Source organism: Dermacentor albipictus, chromosome 1 (genome assembly GCF_038994185.2).
Source record: "Dermacentor albipictus isolate Rhodes 1998 colony chromosome 1, USDA_Dalb.pri_finalv2, whole genome shotgun sequence".
NCBI lineage: Eukaryota > Metazoa > Arthropoda > Arachnida > Ixodida > Ixodidae > Dermacentor > Dermacentor albipictus.
The window spans coordinates 224,756,753-224,780,033 of NC_091821.1; the positions used below are offsets into that span (position 1 = coordinate 224,756,753).

The 23,281-nt window shown below is 46.0% G+C and overlaps 1 protein-coding gene and 1 long non-coding RNA gene across 7 annotated transcripts in view; one reads left to right on the forward strand and one right to left on the reverse strand.

Moving 5' to 3' along the window:
* The window catches only part of LOC135912072 (uncharacterized), a 157,339-nt gene extending 142,082 nt beyond the window's left edge, over window positions 1-15,257 (reverse strand). Inside the window, exon 1 of the long non-coding RNA XR_010567557.1 lies at window positions 15,172-15,257. This is a non-coding gene — a long non-coding RNA (uncharacterized lncRNA). The remainder of the gene's footprint in view (window positions 1-15,171) is intronic.
* Obsc (Obscurin) overlaps window positions 1-23,281 on the forward strand; it is a 203,647-nt gene that overhangs the window by 72,854 nt on the left and 107,512 nt on the right. For all 6 annotated transcript variants that reach the window (XM_065444448.1, XM_065444451.1, XM_065444453.2 and 3 more), the window contains exons 4-10: window positions 13,770-13,888; window positions 15,191-15,331; window positions 18,443-18,613; window positions 19,940-20,009; window positions 20,126-20,218; window positions 20,322-20,414; window positions 21,864-22,028. In XM_065444448.1, the coding sequence (XP_065300520.1) occupies window positions 13,770-13,888; window positions 15,191-15,331; window positions 18,443-18,613; window positions 19,940-20,009; window positions 20,126-20,218; window positions 20,322-20,414; window positions 21,864-22,028 (852 nt within the window). The remainder of the gene's footprint in view (window positions 1-13,769; window positions 13,889-15,190; window positions 15,332-18,442; window positions 18,614-19,939; window positions 20,010-20,125; window positions 20,219-20,321; window positions 20,415-21,863; window positions 22,029-23,281) is intronic.

The window sequence follows — 23,281 nt, forward strand, 5'->3', positions numbered from 1 at the left end:
CTGCGCGCAAAGTCAGTGGGTTAGGGGGCGGCAAGTTTCAGTTATACACATACTTCCTGTAGTTCCGACACTACCTGACACTGACACTACCTGCAATGCCCATTTTGCAAGCGCGCAATCTGTTGCGCGAATAAAATTCATTTCCGGAATCATGCATGCCGAAAGCACGATCTGATTATGAAGCATACCGTGGTAGGAGACTCCCGATTAATTTAGACCCCCATCGGAATGTGGCCGCCGCGGCCGGGATTAAAGCCGCGGCAACGAGCTCAGCACCGCAACGACATGGCCAGTGGGCTACCGTGGGGGTCGTTGCGAAGACAATGGCCTTTCATAAGCACTTTTTTTGTTGTTTTTGTTATTGGTGTTCAACGACAAAAAAAAGTTACCAAATGTGAACCATAATAAAGCCAGGCAGAAGACAGCAGGTGGCGCACCGCTCTACACTTCCAGGGCGCCACCTGCTTCACATGTCATGGACAAAATTCCCGCTACTGGCAGCGCTTTCGGCTGCGCTCTGCGGTGCCGTGCTGCAGCAGCGCACAGCCTCAAATGCAATGGCGAAAACATTTCTGGCCGATGTAACTCTAAGTAAGCGATATATGCCAGTGCAACAGTCCCCTGGACCATTTCGTTCAATCCACATTTCTAAATCTTCCATAATTTCCTTCGCATATTTCAGTTTTGTTCGCATTGTGTAGCGCTTGCAATGAATCATATTATTGCTAGCTCTGTCGGCAACCGTACAGTCACAACGACCCACAGATGATAGTACATGTACCGCGTCAAGGTACAGCTGTGGAACATTGCAGGAGCTTGAGAAGGGCACTCTACAGATATCATACCCAGTCAACAGAAGAGTCCAAAAATAAACTCTAAGCCTGCTTCCGTACAATAAGAAGGTTTAAACACAGCAGGCGCAAACGGCTTAGCGTACTTGAGAAGTATAGTGCCAGTGAGTTCACGCATGCGTGGGATGCCTGGCCAGCTTAGAATAGCCTTTGGGCCTGTGATTTATGCAACCTTCCTGTATAGCGTTTTTGTTGCGCTCCTTATCAATTAATCATTCTGCCCTGTCCACATAATGATTATCACAAGTACCGGAACCTGCTGGCAATGGCCGCGGCACACGTTTCCTTTGAGAATAATGCACACGAGTTTTGATAACGACGACGCTACGTCGATGATTGTCGCCAGGATAGAGATGTAGAAAATAGCAAAAAAAAGAGAAGTGCAATGCGTACGTACGATGAAAAGACGACAGGGTCTTCAGATCCGAACTTAACATGAAAAAAAATGGATATGATGTACAGCCGTGCCAGCCGATGGAAGCCCAGCACGAAGTCCAACAAAATGTAAGCAAAATGTAGCCAGTGCCTACATTTTGGTATCACTTGGTCCATGCAAGACGCTGAGATGCAAGACGCATCGACTCGCAAATCGTTTATTGCGAGCAGCTTCAACACCTTCAGCGAGGCAAAGCGCAGTAAAACTGTCTCCGACGGCTTCCATGGTTGCTTTAACGTGCTTTCGATAGCCAAGACTAAGACCGCGCTTATCAGAGGCCAGATTCACAAATATTTTTGTTAGTAAAAAAACCGTTCGCCATTGGCCGGCCTCGTTCGCCTGTACCATGCTCGCTGTCACAATTGGCCGATACCTGCTTTACGAGCCGCTAGCTTGTTTAAAAACTGTTTTAAAAATAAGGGCCCAATAGGTTAAGCTTTCTATCAAAGAATACAGGATCATTGCCTAGCATGAGAACATCCATACAGCCATCCATAGTGACAAATATCCATAAACAACAAAATAAATTTCTTTTTGACCTCCTCTTTTTTGAATACATCAAGTTATCTTACAAATCAAGTATCTTGTTTTCTCAGTATGTTTTAGTTTGAGTCAGAAAGTTACAAAAATCTTGAGGTGCATCAAATAATGCCTACGTACCAACATAAAGAGAAATGTCCAGCGTTCTCTGTAAATAATTTTTTCTTGCCATGATTGCACTTTCCATCATTTTGAACTCTTTAACCAAGAGAGAACTGTGCCTGGACGCGCGTTTAAAATGTTCGGCTTTCAGCATCCGGCAGGACCTACACTTTCAGGTTTGACGAGTGCCGTTACATTTGTTTATTCTGTGCAATCAGTCAGCGCCGGATGCTCCTCCTTGTATAAAGGTCGACTGGATGAGTAAACCGGGCGGAACTGGTGGCACTAAAGCTCGAATGTGTCGCTATACGCTGTAACATACGAATGTTGACAATAACTAAGGCGTTGACAGGCACCGCCGCTTCTTCAACCGTGCTCAGAGCACAAACTGCGCAAATTCCCAAGACGACTTGGGGAGGTAGCCATGAAATGTGTGCATAATAAACATTTAATCACTGCTAATGTGGCTACAGTGCTTAGCTCTAGCCACATTTGTCTAATAGAAATTAAAATGTTTTTAAATTGCCCCAATTTTCGAAGAAATATTCAGGATTGCTACTCTAAACAACTTAGTTCATGAAAGGAAACTTCACATCGACCATACTTTAATGTGAAGCTGCAAGGAATATTCTTCGCCATTGCACAGATTATTTCATTAGCTGTATCAACTAATATAACGCATTTCCCTCCACTGCATATTTAGTCCGATTCCTGAGTGGTATAGTCATGTTGCGAACAGTGTGGCCAGGTAAAATCATTGTTCTCTCGCTTACCAATTATCTTACTCAGCCAGATATTTTGCTAAACTGAAATTCGCCTGATTCCTTACTGACTTTCTGTAATGTTCAGTCTAAATGTCGATTTATTTGCCGGGATCATGGGGTAGTAAAAAAAATATTTAATTGATGCAGCGATGGGTAATCGTCAGAAACAATGAAGTTATGCGCAGTCGTGTCGCGTATGTTTTTCGGCATGCGGTGGCCTAAGACAGTCAAAACAGACAGGCGGAGATTGTTTTGAAAGAAGCTGCTCACCTGCCTTCCCGCTGGGAGAGTGGTGCGTCGTTCTATCCGGGGGCGCTATACCGAGCGCGAAGAAACAGCACGTAAGACCCCAACAGCTCACTTCGCACCATCGGCTGCGCCAAGCACTACTCGGTGCTTGGACGAGGAGGCTTTTGTTGCTCTGTAGCACGACGCCAAGAGCTATTTTGTCCGGGCTTTGTTACTAGCGTTCCAGAAAAGCACACTTCCCCAACTCCTCGCCAGAGCTCGGTGCTGCCGGCATGTGACTTTGCCAATGTCCTCGCGAAGCAGGCGAGTCGGTGACACCGCCAGCAGCCTTGTTGCGCATCAACAGGTCTGCTCGGTGATCGTATTTCGAACTTTTTTTTGTTCGCAAAGCGTCGGATGAAGTGGTTTTATGAATGGGAAAGCAGAAATGAAGAAAACACCATGAGTTCGGGGGTGCGGCAATCTTGGCTTCGTTAAAGAAAGCCTGGAAAGCAGATTAACGTTTAAGTGTTTGGATGTCAGAACGAAATCGTTGGAACTTTTCATATAGCGTTTAATTAAAAATGATGTATTGTACGCTTCAATTCTGCATTCGGTAGGTTCTCATAAAACATACTGGCTTGAAAACATTTTCATTATCACCCGTAATATGCGAAACAGTGACGCGATAGCTGGCCTTCTTGCACTGCTTCGTGCGTCATCGGTTGCAGTTAGCATTCGCAGATGCGCGCGAAGAATTTCTTTTCCATGGAAGAAGAAGAAAGCTTTGTTCATTCACGATTTCATAGTCAGAGTCGTCCTCGTTTTCCGAGGTGGCACTCCGCGGTGGCGAAGTGGATGGACACGACTTTTTCTTCCGCTTCGTTCCTGTCCTGTATTACACTTATTGCTATTGGATTCCTTTATATTCGTCCATCTAGGCACTGGCTTATGGATAAGATGCACAGCGTGGCGCCAACCGATCGTTTTAGCGAGCGTTCAAGAAGCCAGACGTCGTGTTCTCCAGGCGCAGTATTCTTTGCTGCAGCATCGGCGGAGTGGCTAAGACGTATAGAATCTTCAACAGGAAACATGTGGATCCGGAGATCCATTCGCCGAGGGGAACTGCGATTTTTTTTGCCCGATTTCTTTATAAGGTTCTTGATTCTTGCGACAAACTCCGGCGGCGGCATCTACCAAAACTACTAGGAGAGTGAGCCCATAACAGCTATTGCTGTAAAACGAGAAACAAAGGGCAACTCGTAATGTCTTGAATTCTATAGTTCATAACATAAACTGTCCAATATTCTTTGTAAAAAGAAAGAACACAGAAAGTGTGGCAATTTTTTTAACATATCTTTCCTGTTCTGTTCGGTTAGCTTGTTTCTCCCTGATTTAACCAAAATAATCTGTACATTAATTTTCCGTAGTTTCACAAAAATAAATTGTTGAGGATTTTATTCCGCGTGCGTCCAGTCGCGCGGCAATTTTGCGTGTATTCGGGGGCTTCTTTCATCATTTTTACAACATTTTTATGTAGCACGTATTGATCAACAAAAAGCTGTACCGGAAGTTTTTCATGACGCTCTACAGTTTTTTCATTGGCATTTTTCATCTAATTATAATATTTGAAAGGTTGATTAATTAATTAAGAATACTTATGTAATTAGGCGGTATACAAAAAATAATCTGAGTTTATCCAAGCGACAGCAAACAACATTGACTTGGTTCTGTCGAGCTACGTGGCATTTGCATATTTTTAAATATAGGTGTATGACAGTTGGGACACCCTGTATAATATTAGGTTCTTCAGGCAGACAAGATAAGCAGGTCCAGCTAGTTTGTTTTTTCACGTTGTATATTCAAGGTATTAATTACCCCCATTATCTTTCCGGTGAAACAACTATTTACGCTGATTAAGCAAACGCTCCATCCAGACCGCTATGCCAGCTTAGCATAAACAGCAACCAGGAAACAGTTGCATGATATCTTGCCGTTTGTAGCGCCACTGACGACAATCACTATATTGAAGAGTGTTTTCCTCCGTTACTTTCTTATCTAAACAAGAAGGTACAAGTTATCTTTTTGGTTGACCAATTCAGCTACAGCATCGCTGCGATAATACTGAAGCTATTATCATACCTGTGCGACTTCCAGAGAAAAATCTGCCATTCTTTTTTGAGAAATGGGGCGCTATAACGTAAAACTATTCCAAACTTTTCTATTCCAATTCTGCTATCAGCCCTCCGCGATTGGTTTAAAACTTTTTTCGACCACCCTCCTCTTCACCTGTCTGTCACGCGACGTTACAAAAACCGCAATACCTCCCCATCTGATATGATGTGTGCACACTGATTATGCATGATTTGACAGAAAAAAGAAAAACAGTTATTTCTTATTCGACCCCTTTTCGCCATTAGCCCTCGGCTATTCGTGAAAAGTTTTCGGGCTGCACCCACTTCACCTGCCTGTCACGCGACGTCACAAAACCGCACGAACTCACCGCGTCAAAGTGACGTGTACGCGATAAAGATGCATTAATATGCCGAACAAAACTGAATTTTTTTCGGAATAGCCGCAGGCTGCCCCGTTCCGAAAGGAATAAAAGATAGCTGCCGCCGATCGCTGAGACGCTGGCTACTCGCACCTGCCGGAGAGCATGGGTGTATTTGCGTATAATAAAACTTCTTGCGTGACCGTGTAACGTTTTCAAGCACTTTCGGCACGTTTACTACCTCATTCTGCCAACTCTTCTTTGCTGAGGGTCAATTTTAGCGTCATTCTTAAGCTTCCGTTGCATGCCGCCGCGATTTTCGACCAGCCACCACAAGCTAAGTAAGGGAAAGCCGACCAATCGCAGACGCTAGCACCACCCTCTTCATCCGGTTATCGGTTTTCAGTGCAGTGGCTCGGCCCCATCGAATCCCTCTCCACTTGAGCGTTCTCCTCGCTTCTTGTGAGCCAATTAGATACAACAAGCCGCTCAGTGTAGGCAATGTTATTCGTTTTTCAAGCAAAAAAAAGGGACGTCCTATGAACGAGGAGAGCTTTTGATTGGTCTGTTCAGACAACCCTATGGGTGACCGCCCGGTGCTTGCGTCGGTGGTTACGCAAATTTGACGTCAGGAAATTGGAATAGAAACATATTGGAATAGTTTTACGTTATAGGGCCCATGGTCGCACAACTTTCTTCAAACAATGTGTGGATGGGACATTTTAAAGTGCGCAACATATCTGTGTCCTATTTTGCTGTGGCAGCATTCGAAAAGTTGGTATCGTCACGATTCTTAACACGCCGAACGATCTGTTGCAACCGGAAGAGGCGCGCTAAGTAGAGCATTTGTGCAAAGTGCGGAGTTCACTCGGTGCGTGACGAAATCTGACGCCGAGTCTTTGTAGTTGGTCTCCTACTGTATGATCCGTTTCTCGAGCCTCTGAAGCATGGGATATTAAATCCTTCAAGCCCCCCGGGGGTCTGGAGAGCTTAAGACGGCAATATGAGGGACGACGAATGGCACGAAGTCAGATTCGGCCACACGCTGAGCGGTTTCAACACGTCTGATAAATGCTCGACAATTCCGAGTGCCAGGGATATCCTTGGTTCAGGCTGTCCCTGGAAAACTATTTTTTGCTTTTAAAATGAAATAAAAGCGCTCTTATCGCAGATATGAATTCTCACCATATATGTTGCAATTTGACCGTCGGTCAACTGATATTTTATCTGATAATTAACAAGTAATATATGCGCAGTTGATGACTTGGCCGCCATATGCTCTTTTCTTAAGCAGCGTACACTTAAAGAGGTGAAATTTAAAGTAGATAGACTGAAGAATACTTTCACCTTTGCCGCCTTTTTTGCAAACTTATTGCACTCTACGCACTTATCATTCTGCATCAATTTAGTTTTGTTCTGCCTCGACTTAAACAAAGCGGATTTCCCATAAAACGTCGAGTTTCCTGCCGGTCACGAAAAGTTATTAAAAAGGAAAGAAAACAAAACAAAGTCTTTAAGTTCAGCATAGAAGACCATTGTCATTGGAGCAACTCTTGTACGCGTGGCCGAATCATAAAGACAGGCTGAGTGCCCACAAATACAGTTTCTTGAAGAAAATTGGAGTCTCGTTTTATTGTAAATTCAGATTGCAGATTCAGATTATGCTGGACGTTTTTACTTTTTATCCCTCGGCTCAACGTGTTTACTCCATTTAGAATAGCTACACATATCCTATAGTTATACAGTGCTGTGATGTATACAATGATGTGCTAGATCTGCACATTTCGTATAATTATAGTTGGATACGTCACAGCACTCCTGCTTTTCAAACGAGACTACTGCTACTCTTTTTCTCATTATTTTTAACCACACTGGCTAGGTTATGTTGTAGTGCGGCAAATACGTGATAACGCACTTTGTGAACACGAAGGTTCGTGAATTCATCACGGGATCTCCTCCTGACACGCTTTCTAATGCTACTCTCGCTTTATTGCCCGTCGAATGTTGTCACCTCTTTTCTTTTTTAATTAGACGTCTATCAAGGGAGTAGCTGGCGCATCCAGCAGGCGCCAGCAACTCCTTACATGCATTTAATTAAAGCGAGAGAGAAACCGTGGGAGAGAAGTCATCGTCTTAAGGACTGTGTACACAATCCGTTTGCGCAGCACCAATTAGGCGCCGCTCCCTCTGCACCGGACTGCCCTGTGCACTGTCAAGGGCAGGTCGGCGTGGTGATAATTGTACTGCCTGAAGTTCTGGGCTGAAAAACGCTCCCCTTGCAGTATGCTAAATAAAGTGGCACCCACCCTGTGCCAAGCTCACGCATCGAGGTGTGAAGCGGCGCCTCAGACAGAGTGCCGCTGGGACAAGAGCCAGGAATAATGCCTTGCGTGTATACGCGGTGGTTACCGTGCTTGTTTGGCAATTCGGCATGCCGTCTATCATGGCACCTTACGCTGGATCGTGGCCGAATGGCAAAAACGGCCTTTTATCACATGGAAGCCGGATTTCTTTTCAATTTGTCGCAGCTCTTTGAAAGGCGTTGTCAAAGGATGCCAAGTTAAAATGACTGCTTCTCAGATTCGGTGAGTGATATCTGTGCAAGAAGGAACACGATGCCCCTGCAGAAAGATGTCATCAAGTGCTACGGATGTAGGATATACTTAAAGTCAACAAGTGAGGGTCAACTAAAGGACTCACTCGCTCGTGTTCTGGGAAATTTTCGGAGGTGTCCACGTTGTGAATTGTAGAAGTGCAATATCAAGAATAAAGTGTTCCGTTTCTCGTTACCAAACTGTCGCAACAGGGAATTCAATGCGAGACGTGTTCAGCAAGTAAATCCCGCAGCAGTAATGAACTACGAATGCTTACTATCACCCTGCAAGAATTTTGTAAAGGATAAAATGCAGCAATAAAACATACGATACTTTTGAACAAACTCGGGGCCTTCGTCAGATACCCGTTTAAAAGTGAAGTTTAAACTTCAAAACCATACTAACTGTGTTTGCATGCTATTGTGTTTGAATATTTAGGTTCAAGCCGCGGCTTTTATCCCGACCTTTTTTTTCCACATCAAGGTAATCAGAAACACATGCCTAACAGTAGGATATATATCATTAACGCTAGCAAGCCTTTCTTTTAATGAGGCATATGCACTGCTCCTTTTTCTTTCTTTCTTTTTTGCCAGCACAACCACACGTGTTCATTCAGTTTGACGAGTTCGTGGAATTATCACCGACAGCGTTTGTATTGGCGGCACTGTAACTACCAGGACAGCCGCGTTTCGTGGACCGACTAAGCAGCGGCCCTGAGGGGCGAGCAGGTTTTACTTCCTTCGCACGTGTAACACAAGCATCTCGCCTGTGACCATAGTGCTATGATGTATGCTGGTCGTGAGAAGCGAGCCCCCTGTGCGGTAAAAAATACCTAAGTGGCGCTGCGCGGGCCTAATTAGCGTGAGCGCGAATTAGGGCGCGTGAAAAACGGAGCCGATCGCCGACAGCGTGCCATGTAAGCAGCGCTAGACGGCCCGTTCTATTTGAAGAATGGCGGATGAGTGGAACTAACGGCATCTGAGGAATGCTTCTTCCGAGTTTTCAAGGCTGATGCAGCGGCGATAGATGGTTGCGGAGGGGAGGCACCCCGTCGGAGCCCAGCCTCGTTTGGAGGACGGTTAAATTTGGCCGAATAAGAATTGCTATCTCGCGCTGTTTGTCCCGCGGGGTGAGTAAGCTGGCAAGATCCAATTTGTCGTTGTTCTTTTTTGCACCAGAACCAGAGATGCGGTGGAGCTAAATTTAATCCCCGTAGCGCGGGCCAATAGGGTGCGCCGAAATAAGATTGTAAAAATCTAGGGAGGAGCAGCCTAGGGACTTGAGACCAGTATTCCCTGTTTGTAGTGAGGCTCGTCTGAATTCTTGAGCTTTGGAGAGCGTCCATCTGCGCCAGAGCTCCTTCCCGGCTCCGATTGGACGAGACGGAGCGCACGCCTCGCGGGGGCCCGGCGCCTCCCATGATTTGCTTGTGCTTTCACGGCGCGTTCACACTATATGAGGCAGCCTCGTGTTTTGTCGCTTCGAACGCTGCATTCACGAGCAGTGCCTAGCCGGAGGTAGCCGTGTTCGTGTCGCCGCCAGCCCTCTTCACCTCACCCTCGCCCCGGTGTCCCCGGACCACCATGAGCGTGGAACTGGACGAAGAGACCAAGAAGAAGCTGCAGCAGCGGCGCAGCAGCAACGTGCGCAGAGTGTCCGGCGTGGACTTGTCGGTGCACCACTACGTACCCTTCATCCCCAAGCGCAAGACTTCGATGAGCACCACCTGCAGGATCACGGGCTACAGTGAAGTGTTCGCCGACTACAAGCACATATTCCCGTACATCACGGACGACGGCAAGATGACACTGCTCACCGAGTACGACTTCCACAACAAGATCTCCCGTAAGTACCAGGCCCTGCTTGGCGACACGTACATCTACCCCATTTTGGGCACAAACTTGTCGGTCCAAAAGGATATGCTTTGCGAGATCACCAGGGAAGACAAGGAGTTCATGGAGTTTCTTGTCCTCCCTGAGGTTGAAATCATGATACCTGGCGGCATCTCCACTGTCCGCACTAACGATAAAAGGATCGGCCTTTTCATCGTTGGAAAGAAGGGAGACATCTTTCCAGCGAGTCTCAAAGTAATCAAGAACCGAGAGATAAAGGAGCTTGAAGAAAGGTTCGAGAATAGGGGTGTGATGAAAAATTTTGCTGTCCCTGACATTGGCGAGTCGACAACCAGTGACCACGTTGTGGAGCAATTCATTCAAGGCTTGGAGATACCGCACGTGAGACGCATACGCGACGTGCTCGGCATTATCGAAAGCCAGGAAGAGTTTCTTGCCAAAATGGAAGCTTACGGCATTTTCTACACTTCCGTCGAGCAGCTCGACTTGGCCACATACTACGAAAGTGTCCGAAACCGCAAGAGCCGCTTCGTCGACACCGGTGACTGGAGAGAGTTCAAGGACGACGAGCCGTTCGACTGGAGCGACTGGGACGCCTTGAGTAAGCGTCGAGGCACGGAGGCCAGTGTAGACAGCGGCATCGTACAAGAGGATGTGCCCAGTTCTCCGAACGCAGTGGTCATCTGCGACATGCCAAAGTGCAACGGCGTCTCCGGTCACGAGGGTTCCCAGCAGGACGACGAGGTGCCTCCGCTTGTCAGCGCCAAAGACGACGCCTTCACCAGCCACAACGGAGCAGGCGGCGATTAGACGAGACCATGAAGGGAACGGTTTTGTGTGCAGCTTGCGGCGGATGCTAGTGACGTGCCCGTGAAATTCACACACTTCGCTTCTAGAACCAAGCAGAGAGCCGCCAATGAGGCATTCAGCCCGGGACGCTTTAATATGTCGCTCGATGATTCTCTCTTCGCTTTTAATGCCGACTCGCTGTTTCGCACCTCTGCATTGTACAAACTTTCCGCATTGTTTGTGTGTCATACGCGAGGTCCTTGTCAATTTTCGAATAAATGGGTTTAATTACTTAGACGTGTTGACATTTTTGCCCGGCAACTAAGGGTGCTCTGTATCAGCCAATGCAATAACTCACGTTCACTGGAGTTGTACTGACATAGCCTCTGACATTATTCTGAGATGCTTGCATTTACAAACATAAAATAGAAGAATGAAATGGAATGTTTTTCTCCAGGCTGGCGTTTTAACAAGATACAACTAGCTCAAGAAATATACTTTGACGTCGTATTTGCGTAATTATATATTATTTAAATATTTTCAATTTACTTTAACAACCGGCAATATTGTAACCAGCAACTGTCGTCATATTTGGTAGAGATAGAATACAACGAGTACTTTTGTGCTAGCCCCAAGACAATGGCACACCTTCAGCGGCAGTCCCGCGGGACAGACAAAAATACGCTCTGTGAAACCTTCGTTAAGTTGTTTACTCTGTGCGCGCAGCGCCATGCGCCCCGAAGGGTTGCGTAATTCAAAAACAAGGAAGAAAGACCGGGCAGGCTCCGAGATGGGTGTTCCCATACCGAGCGGCGGCGCCCAAACAATTATTTGAAGCTGACACCTGGACGGTACCAGGCCGCCTTGCTAACTCGCTACAGCCAATGTTTTCCTCTCGCAATAAAGCGAGGAACACAGAACGCCTGGCGCGGAACCTGGATTTATGCCAGAAAAGCGGCGTGTCTCCGTTCTCCCGCCTCGCACTGGCGCCAGTCCCCGGGCCGCGTCGCGCGTCGCGAGGAAGCCCGCGCCTTTTCCAGGCGCGTGCCTTTGTCCGCGACAGTCTGCATTCCGCCCTTGCGCGCGGGCTGAGTCCGCATCCCGCTCCGTGTGCGGTTTCACGGATGCCACCCGCAGGGTCCCGCACGAACAGCACGCTCCGTGCACACGGCACTCACTCCCTCGGTGAGCCTGCCGTTAAAGCGTAACGCAGCAGACACCACGCACTCTCCCGCCTGAAGCTCTCGCCCGCAGTTCCTGGCTCGTTGATGTGTGCGCTCAAGATGCTCTGGCGTATAAAACCTTCGAGGCGATGACGCCCCGAGTCGTGAATCACACCCCTCAAAATGGTAGCCTGCCAAATTAAGCGCATTTTGCAGTGAGGAACACAAGGCGAAGCCTCCCACATTTGAATCTGGCTCCTTCTTCCATCCTCTCGGTGTGGACGCTCATTACATGCGTTCATTACGACCCCTCGTGCAGGCTACAGCTAACTGGAATTGTTTCTACAGCTGCATGATAAACCTTTACTTAATTTATTTCATGATGCTGTATAGTGAGAAATAACATCCAAGGCTACAGAGCCGTGAATCACGTCCGTAAAATGGTGGCCGGTCAAAACGAGGCCATTTGATGCTGCTAATTAAGACACGGCAGCCGAGGTCTCGTAGTTAAGTGTCCGCCTCGCCTGCGTCATGGAAATAAAACCCCTTGCTTCTGCTTCTCACAGGTAAAGCTTAGTACAAATGTTCCGCAGTGGATATTAAGCTTTCTTGAGGGATAAAACCGTTTGGATAAGGGGCGCGCGCCACGCAGACTACCGTGAAAACCCTGTGGGCACAATTAATCTCGTATGGGTGCATAAGTACCCAAGGGAATGGACAGCCGCGTCGTCGTATATGAAATGTTTGCGCACCATGCGCGTCATCGAGAGATTCGGGCATCGGCTCCCAACGGCGGCGAGGTTGTATTTTCTCCCCTTTTCCTTCATTAAGAATATTTTGGCTATCTCACATGATCATTGTTATCAAGAACAATAGAGTTCGATAAATATAGTCATTTTCTCCGTGAGTTCACTGTATTCAACGTCTGTTGGCCTGGTATGGCAATTACATTTAGATCGTTATTGGAAGCATCAAAACACTTAATTTCTTGTCTCCGTAAGCTTGCGGTACAGCTGGTGCAGAAGCGGGCACTTAACTGAATCCCAAATCCAGAATGTGGGTTAAGCGCATGGCCAGTGTTGAAACGTTTTACTTTTAAGCTGGGTTTACACGACGGACCGAATTCTATACGGACGAGCTTGACGTGGCTCAGGGCCGCTGAATTGCGCCGCACCGAAGAGAGAGCGAATACATTTTATCACAATGCAGCCCCTGATATGGAGCTCTTGTTTTGAGAGTGTCATTACCTACCAGGTCTCTCCCAGCACGTTATGGACATGCTAGGCAAGGTCCTGGAGGAGATAAGAGATGCGTGTTCGGGGAGTGAGTGATTCTTTGAGGAGAGGTTTGATGTAGTGTAGGGTGAACTGCAAGCACGCCACGGACGAGCCACTAGCGGCGCGATTCGTTGCAGCGGAGCCATGTCCCGCTCGTCAGCGCACTAAATCGGCACTCCGGCCCGTGGTGTGAATACAACTTAAATGTCGGGGGTCACTTATACTAAATATGTGCGCTAGACAGCTTCAGTACCTGGCGCAACACGTATAGGCCTGCGCATGCAGGCGCATTAGTAAAACAGGTCTAATGTGGACATTCACAGAGCGTTCACTGCTTTTGCATATGCACCCGTATTTTATTGCGTACGCAAGCGCAGTGCTTTCTTGACGCAACGGCTGCGCGGCACTGCCGAGCGTATAAGACATGTCAGCCACATACGCTTCCTGGCATGCGTTGACATTCGTGATGGTAAGCACCACAACTTATGTTTGTGAAAACACGAAAATTGTGTAGAATTCGCGCTTGCACCCGTTTAGGGACATAATATATCTTCCACGCAGGAATGTCCTATCTTGACTATTCGATAGAGCTGGCTAAACAGTTCTGGACATGCGTTTTAGATCAATCTAAGACGCACGAAAAATCAATCACGTGGTCTGTTTTTTTCTTCGCTGCAGGTAATTGGTGGAATCTACGAGGCCATCCTCGACTACAAGCCCCTGTCAAGTGACGATGAAGGGCTTCCGCTAAAAGAAGGACAAGAAGTGGAAGTAATAGACACTTCGAAACCTAGAAAGTAAGTCGCAGGTTCTCGCAGAAAAGTTTACAGCATGGCGTATTTTCGTTTAATTTGCACACCTGCTTCTTCGCAACACGGAGCAAGCGTGGATCATGCCAGCTAATGCCGCCCTATATGTACCGTGCGCGTGTTTTCGAGTAAGAACATCGCACGATAACTGCGCACATTTATCCAGAAATCACTGATTTTCAGAATCCTGGCTACATGCAATATAGAAAGGAGGCAAGACTACCATAGACGATTTCTTTTTAAGAACTAGTAGCACTTGTAAGCAAACATTGGAAGATGAAGCTAGATTTTTTTTATATCAAGATGAATGCGATGAGTAGTAGAGGAAATTGCTCGGATAGCGGGGGGCACGAGACAAACCAAGATCAATGCGATAATAAGGACTCCGTGAATCAATGCAGCCAGCGGTACGCAGCTTATTTCGACAAAAGAGTAATGAATTTTCTTATTTCCACAAATACCACTAAGAGCTGCCGCAGCATGCATACCGAGCGATGTGCGGAATGCTACCTATGTGGCTTACGAAATATCACTGTCGCGTGGAAAACTATATATGCTATAGACCAACTAAACGATGCGTCACTAAACACGCACGGGTGATAAAATTTGCATATTAAATAACGTGAATGCGCACTTAAAGCTACATTGACGTGCCTGATGCCGTGCGCTTTTGCTGCAAGAGATAAAAGACACGCTGGAGAAACGTAAGGAACATGGCTAGGGTTCTTGCTACTGTAGTGTGGCGCATTATTGCTAGAATTCCCAAGGGTATTAAGCTCCGTACTTGGAATAATGGGCAAATGAAAATTAAGTAAGCGACAATAAACAATTTTTTATACAAAATATGCTAAAGAATCAATAAAACACGCTCATTCGCCATAAAGTATGCTTCAGCAAACGTACATGCAAGTTGTTAGCGAGAATAACTGCAGCATCCTACAGATAAATTAAAAAACAAAGGTTATGGCGCTAAGCAGACGAGGACGAAGTGAGACACAAGCGACACATACGGGCGCCCGTATGTGTCGCTTGTGTCTCACTTCGTCCTCGTCTGCTTAGCGCCGTAACCTCTGTGTTTTTAATCCCGAACCAACTAGCTCAGCAACAAGATTTGTTAAATCGTACAGACAAATTGCATGCTTCCCTGCAGTTGTGGCTTTACGCGCCTCCGTGCAACGCTTGCGATTGAGGTGAATGCGATGGGATGTTTTGGGAAGCGCTGTTAACTTGTCCTTCTTTTCTTTTTTAATGGCACCCGAAGAAACACTCACAGGCGACTTCCTTATGCAGGTGGCGCGTCCGGACCAGATCGAGTCGAACTGGGATCTCTCAAGAAGGCTGGGTCCCCTGCTGTTACCTGGAGAAGAAAGAAGGCGCTGTGGTCGAAGAACATGTCGCTCCCAAGGATCGGGAGTCGTTCGCGAAAAGAGAGTAAGAATCTCGCTGCCCAACGGACTTTTCTTTCTTTTCTTTGGCCAACTATCGTTTTCACACTGGATAAAAGCGATCTGACATGAAGTCACGGTCGCGTTATAGCGCCAGACGTCATCTGTGAGTTTACATGTTCCTTCTTACTCAACTTTTTTTTTTCAACCTGCGCTTATGCAAAACGGCGCCCCGGCACTCTATGCACTTTACTGAACACCAAACGTTCAGTAAAGTGCACACGACACGCCATTTATATAATCATGCAATTCCCAGTGATCACTGAGCTTCTGCGGGATATTTCCGTTCAACTACACGGGCAGCGTGAACGACGAGGACGGCGAAAAAAAATTACGCAGGACAAGCCCCGTTCGTAACCATGAACCAGCACCAACTCGGCAATTTTTTTTTCTTATTTCCTTTTGTACACGGGAGAGCATGCGCTAGCGATAAGCCCATTATCGCTATTAACGGGCATCTGGGGTCTTAGGAACAGCTCTGCGTAAGTACTTTTTTGTAAATGCTAGCCCACCCGCCGTGTTTGCTCAGTGGCTATGGTGTTGGGCTGCTGAGCACGAGGTCGCCAAATTGAATCCCGGCCACGGCGGACGCATTTCTGTGGGGGCTAAAACACCCGTGTACTTAGATGTAGGTGAACGTTAAAAAACCCCACGTGGTCGAAATTTCCGCAGTCCCCCACTACGGCGTGCCTAATAATCAGAAAGTGGCTTCGGCACGTAAAACCCCACAATTTATTATTTAAATACTATCCCAGAATTTTCTAAAATAATCATACAAAAATTTGTGCGGACTTTTGTCGCTGCTTTGCCGGACGCCCCAGTTTTAAGCTTTTTTCCTTTTCTTGTTTTTTTTTTCGTGAAAGGGGCGGGGGAGTGGGAGGCAATATCGTCGGAATTTAGTTTCAAGGGGAATATGTTCGACGATTACGTATTGCACAAAGGCGATAGAGTACATATAAATCTAAAAAAGAAAATAGTCGACTTCTCGACGAGGATTGGCAAAGCCATTTAATAATTTTTTTAGCACTCAAAATATACAAAAACAGGAATGTAGGCATCTTTAATGCGGCTATACCGAAATCCCAAATACTCTACGTGGGCAAAATTAATTAGGAAAAACAAACTAACCATAAATAATATCCACACCTACCAGACACACAAACGCAAGTCACATATCTATATAAGGTAACTACAACAGCGAGACATATCAAGTATAACAGAAATAAGAAAAGGATGCGGCTGCAAGTAGCGTTCGCACAACACACAAGAAGCATTATCTAAACAGTTTACGCTGTGCGCTATTATTGTTATTCATAATATAAAGAAGACAAGCGGGCTATAGCGGTTGCCTTCTAAAAGGGGCACCACATCATCCCGCTTTAAGCGGAGGCAAAAAGAAGACACGAATGAGAACGAAGGAGATAAAAACGGGAAAAAAGAAAAGTAATGCTATGTTCACACTACGGTCGTAACGCGCGTAACAGCTCTTTTGGCGTATCGAACGTAACGGCTGTAAAAAACGTTACGGCAGTTAGGCCGGCACCTTTGTTCACATTTACTGCTGCTTAAATTACGGCTTTTACAACAGGCCAATCAAATTTGGAGCTGCAGAATCGACGTCACCAGCGGTCCAATATGGCTCCTGCCAACATGCGAGCGCTGGCCGAGATCGAAGAAATTCACGCTCAAAACAAACTTATAGTCATGTATTCAATCGCCCAAAGACGACGAAGGCGACGCAGAAGCGTTTGGGTGCGGCAAGTATTTCTCGACAGGGCCGTGGACGGCGATTTTCACAACCTTTTCGCCAAGCTCCGAGTTGGTGACGCTGCGACGTTTCATAACATCATGCGCATGTCGCCCCAGCAGTTCCGCTTCCTTGAAAACCTAATGAGACCACTCATCGAAGTTCGGAGCACGCATCTGCGGCCATCGATTTCCTCGGCGGATAAACCAGATGAACTGAAAGCAGTCTCGCAAGACGCACTGCAAAAAGTTTTATGAACACAGCCAATCGTGCGCACGGAAAGGCGGAATGGCACTTCCCGCGCCCGGAGCTGTCTGCAGACGGGAGGACGGAAGTGTCGTCACCGGTTGTTGAAAGCCGAAAGCTTATCGGTCATTGGCTGTGTCGCAACGGTCGTAACATAACAGTCGTAAATGTTGCCGACCCTTTAACACTCTCACCCACGATTTTTGCGAGAATTGCGCACGTTGGTACCTTTACGTTCGCAGTCTGAACTAGAGGCATACGCTTGTTGCGCTTCCGCTTACGTATGTTACGAAAAATCGGCGCCTTACGAACGTAGTCTGAACATAGCATAAGGCACACCATAACACCTATCATACAACACAGAGTACTCATATGAGTACAATAGACGAGATTCGAGTCCCGTAGTTTAGAAGAATTCCAGTAGAGCTCTGCGAGAGCCTCGTATCGATCGGGTTAAAGCACGACCTTTCTAAAGATAAAAAATCCTTGAGCATAGTTCAAGAAAAGTCAAGTTGCTGGGTGTCGCACTGTACTCAGCAGCACAGGGCTACACCCGTTAAAAATTGAGCGTTCTAAATGCAAATGGTCAAGTGTTTCGCCCTAGTGTTTACAAGCCGGTCACGATGGGCTCGGCGCATGTGCTTGACGGTGAAGGCGACTTGCTACATTAATGCATCCGGTGCGTATGCCGAGCAATAGGGACATTGGGCGGCGGGTGAAAGCACGGGCAGACGTTGGTGTGGGGCACGATTCCTTGGCGACACGCACATCAGGGTCTGAGCGCTGTAAGTGGCGGCGTGCAAGTAGTCGGGTGTCGTCGACCTGTGCCAGACTATCGTGCAAGCGGCACAAGTGCTAGCAATGCACATATGTCGCGCATATGGAGGTGAAAGGCTTAGCGCAGTTGACAATATAAAAGAGTGTAGAATTGGAAGAGGGCGTACCTGACTAATTTATCTTAACATATACGTTGCTCACTGTTGCGCATGCATGTTTATTGCGAGGCATCATATATCCAGGACAATCGGTATTTACCTGGAACCACTTCTAAATGATGTTGCTTTCAGTTTAGGCGGCGACTTCAATGTTCTCTCACATCTTCAGGGCGGTTGTGAAAGAACTCGTTGAGACGGAAGAGGACTTCTCAAGGGACATGCAGCGTGTTGTAAATAATTATTTGAAAGAAATGGAAAACCCAGTCATGCCAAAAGAGCTGAGAGACCAAAAGGACGTCCTGTTCAGCAACTTTAAAGACATATGTGACTTTCATAACACGTGAGTAACCTGCTCTTTTCGTAGTGTTGTGTATGCCAATGTACTTTTGGCCCAGATGAGCCATTTAGGGATGAAAACTGCTCACCTATGCACTCATAAATACGAGTGACGAGCTTTTTTTTTTTCTAAAATGGACATTAAATAAATCAGTAGATCAGGTTATGCTTTTAGACTTTGAGAGATATCACCGCGTATGTTCAGCGGAGAAAGAATGGCTTAATAATAATAAATAAGTTAACGTCAAACTTTCCGTTTTGAATTTCGCGCCGATATTGCCACTCCGGAAATCACATTGTGACGTGACCGATGTCACGGTACCTTTCTATATATTTGAGCACTCGACTATGTGCGAAAAAGTTGTAAAAATACTGCAGATTAAAGAATTCTAACGAGCACTTCTTATTATTATTAGTCTGCAATTAACTATCTGCTGCCAGATATTGCTGCAATTCATGAGGTCACGGGTGAGGAGGCAGCAAATTCAAAAAGCCCTCACCACGCGTCTTTATAACTGTAGGCATCGAATGTAAAGCACTGCGTCGTTTGCACTCGTTCAAGGAGAGAGAGCGGCGATCCATTTAGCACGGCCGCTTTCCTGTGGAAGGTAGGTGAGGCTGCCGTTACATCGCTTCGAGGAACGCCAGGCTCCCAGCGCAAGAGTACTCTGTGGTATTTCACTAGCCTAAACTACGAATATTTTTTGCTATTGCAGAGGCGCACTCTACGAATTAAACAGAAGTCAATACTTTCCATGAACGTCCCTTTGAAGTGCACGCGAAGAAAACATCCATTGTTCTTACCCGCGTTTGTTCCTATGAAATTGTTTGTATCAAAGCATTTGTTTAATTTTATGAATAGAACTTTAATAAGTTTTAGCACACATGATTCAGTAGATCTACGGTGTTAGACGATGTGTGTCGTTTAACTTCTTTGGCTCCTCGTAACTAGATCTGAATTTGAAAACCGCACAAATCTCCTCAACGCAGCACCTGACGTGCTACCACTGACGACGGCCCGGACAATGACCCACTTGAAGCTCACCTCTCTCTCACTCTCTCTCTCCTATATATGAAGCAAAAGTTTCACTACACACTTTTAGGCGACATTAAATTAAGGGAAAGCAATAATCTAGTACCTCATGGGCAACAGTATAGTATATTTACGTGCCTTTCTCAACGAAACATACCAAGAATCAGCTTAGCCTGCTTTAAATGATACCAGAAAATATAATATTTTCCTCTTACTATGAGTGATATGAAAGAAGGGAGTCGGTTGTTATAGCTTAAAATTTGATTTCTGCTTCATTATTTTTTTCAATCTTTTCAGGGAATTGATTAAAGGCGTACAGTTCAACGCAAGCGAGCCTGCCAAACTGGGCGTTACATTTCTGAGGCTGGTAAAAATCCTATAATACTTATTATTATTAAGTAGTGACTAATTCCGGTTTACGTTTTGCGCAATCCCTTGGTATATACGCTCTCTCTCTTTCTCTCTTTCTTTTTTTTTCTTCAGGAGCGCGACTTCGATAAGCACGTCAAATATTGCGAAGACTTCCCGCGTGCGCAAGAGCTGCTGGCGTCTGGACCCCTTAAAGAGTACTTTGACGTAAGTGTGCTCCAGCCGAAGGGGCGAGCCGTATCGATGGGCAAGTGTTTGCATACATCTAGGATAATGCCTGTCTATTTTCGGTATTGGATTTCTTTTCCAGGATTTCAGTGCCAGGATAAGCGATGATAAGACTCTATCCGATCATTTAAAGCTCCCTATCCAGCGCATCAACGACTACCAACTTCTGCTGAAAGTAAGTTCCGGCAAAAAGTTGGCAATTCTGACCTTACTGTCTTGATTTCAAATAGGTTTTACCTCTCTTCCTGGATGGTTAATTACCTTTTTGCGTTCGCTTTATATGTGTCCGAATGAGACTTTTTCAGTAAAGCCGTAACGTGTACCGAGGTGCGTACTGAGGACACTGTGTGAAATTCTACAGGGCTATTATGTACTGTGAGAGCAGGCGGGCGACGTGCTGAAGCTAACGAACCTTTGGCGTTTTGCGCGTCTGCTTAAATATAGTGCGGTGCCTGTGCTGACAACTTCCCCGTGGCTCACGCTACAACACAGGTGGTAGGCAGTTCTCCGACCTTTTGAATTTTGTGCCTAAGCTTTATTTGTTTTATGCGCATGTGCGATAATAAAAAGTAAGCAAGCAGACTAGCCTATTAAAAAGTTTCATGAATTTAGGTATACAAGCGGAACTTGTGGCCTGCATTAGCCTCCCTCGATTGAGGGACACAGGCCAAGGCCTAAACTCTGCAGAAAGTGTATGTGATGTGGTACCGGCGAGTGGCGTTATTTCCAGTCCACCCTCAAGGAAAGAGTATATACAGCCTCACGCATATTTAACTATATCGCGTGAGCGTCGACCAGGAGCTATATCAGCGCCTTAAGACGAGGATATTCTGTGAGACTGGCAACTGTGCGCGCAGGTTCAGAAAGAAAGCACTCTCTAGCGCGAGCGTAATCACATATGGTAACGTCACGAATCTTCTTGCTTAGTAAGCAATGTGTCGTCCTGAAGGAAACAGCGTAGCATGCGATGCATTTACTGAAGAGTGCTGTATGTGCCTGCGCATGCTACTGCTGTCTCACAGATTATCCCCGTTGCAAAGCGCTGACTGAGTGTGCGGTCGATGCTCGCGCGTAACAGTAAAAAATTCGGGAGGATGTACCTGAAGATACAGTAAAAGAAAAAAACAACGCACAGCCTATAGTACTGTTGTTAATGAAAAGTGAGGGCCGCACAGCCGAGATTCAGATGTTACACTTCCTGCGTTTCCTAAGTACACGACGAAAGTAAAAAAAAAGAAAACATGTAATAATGAAACTGTCACCTATATTAACACGAGCCAAAACTTATTTTGCGTCTTTCTGGTACACAACCTGCAAACAAGTACCAGGTAGGGTAGGACGGGTAAAACTTAACAAGCCGCAATGGAAAGAGTTATGTCAGAGGTACTGGAAAGCCAGAGACAGCGATAACCTGCAATACTTATTATCTTGCAATTATTTCCTTTCATGTGGAAGTCCTAAGGCTTCAGACCTCAAAGCCTATGGACTAATGACACCTAGCAATAACTTTTGTTTTTACTTTTGAGCCTGGTGGCATAAAAAAACAACAACAGAGCGTACGTTTGTAAAATGTCCACCCACAGGTTTGGAACCACTTCATTTAATTACTTTTGCATTCCACCAGGAACTGATCAAGTACACAGCGCGCCTGCACGAAGATTACTCAGACCTTCAGCGGGCACTAGATTTTATGCAGGCGATTCCTCAGCGGGCTTCAGACCTTCAATACATAAACGCTATAGAAGGCTATCATGGAAACATCCACAACTGGGGCAGAGTCATCAAGCACGTAAGTAGCTTCACTTAAAGAAGCGATTACCACTTAACTTTATGTCAGCAGTTCTGAAGAGCGGGTGTGAGAGATTGTGACTTACATGAGTTACGTAATATTGTCGGAAGGTCACTATGCTACGTTAGGATGGATAGTTGGGCGTGTTGGTTGAGCATGATCTCAAGTGAAGGCGCGACACCGATGGTGGACGAAGAGGGAACACACACACAGGGCGCCACCAAATGTGTGTGTGTTCCCCCTTCGTCCACCGTCGTTGTCGTGCCTTCACTTCAGGTCACTATGCTGTCACGCTAGTCCTCATAAAGGCCGTGACTGCATCAGATTACGGACACGTAACCGAAACTGCCATTGACGCTTGCTTTTCCATCATAAAGAAGCATCTTCCAGCGTTTAAATCATCATTATAGTCAACATAACAGGCGGCACTTCAAAATTATCTTTGTGATATTTCCAAACGCCGATAGGCTCTAGGGGATCTTGTGTGAGGCGCATTCGTTCACTAGCAGCGGCCGCCTGTAGATACGTATACAGCTGTCGCGGTTCTTGCGGAAAAAGTGATAACCTCTAAGCCATGTGATTCAAATGTGAAGTATAATGAGTGACGTAGAGCAAAATAATTGTGACTTGTTTTGCCGTAGCATCACGCTCCGCACGCAACTTGATGCATCTGTCACATCTACGCTTTCTTACGCCATACTTTTGCTCCAACTTTATTCATGTTCTGCATGCTAAACTCTGCTGCAGCTCAACGAAATTATTCATGCACCTAACAGTATAATTTCAATATTTGCTATAAGAATGGGCGCTCCTGCTAATGCTTTCCTTACATAGTGTCTTTTGCGAAGTTCTTGTGGCAAAACCGGCTTCTAACTCAACCTAAACAGTCCTATATACATTACCGAAAAATATTTGTTCTCAGGTGTTTTCAGCATCGTAAAGCGGCTTTTTTTGCTTTTCTTGGCATTTGCACGGTGTGTTAATTCTAATCACTCTTATTTTTAATCTACAAATAAACAGTACCACTACATGCCTATTCTTGAACCTGATTAGGTACTAGCCAGAACCTTCAGAAAGCAATTTCAGAGGTAAGTATTGCGTGTGAGCTTTCAATGTGAGCCTAAATACTTCTCAGCTTCTATGCATTGTCTGTGCACTAAGCCGGTACTCCCAACGTTTGTCTGTTTACGTCCGACTTACGCATATTCTGGCCTTCGAAGAGTATGTTCTAGAAAAAACGCACACCGAAAGAT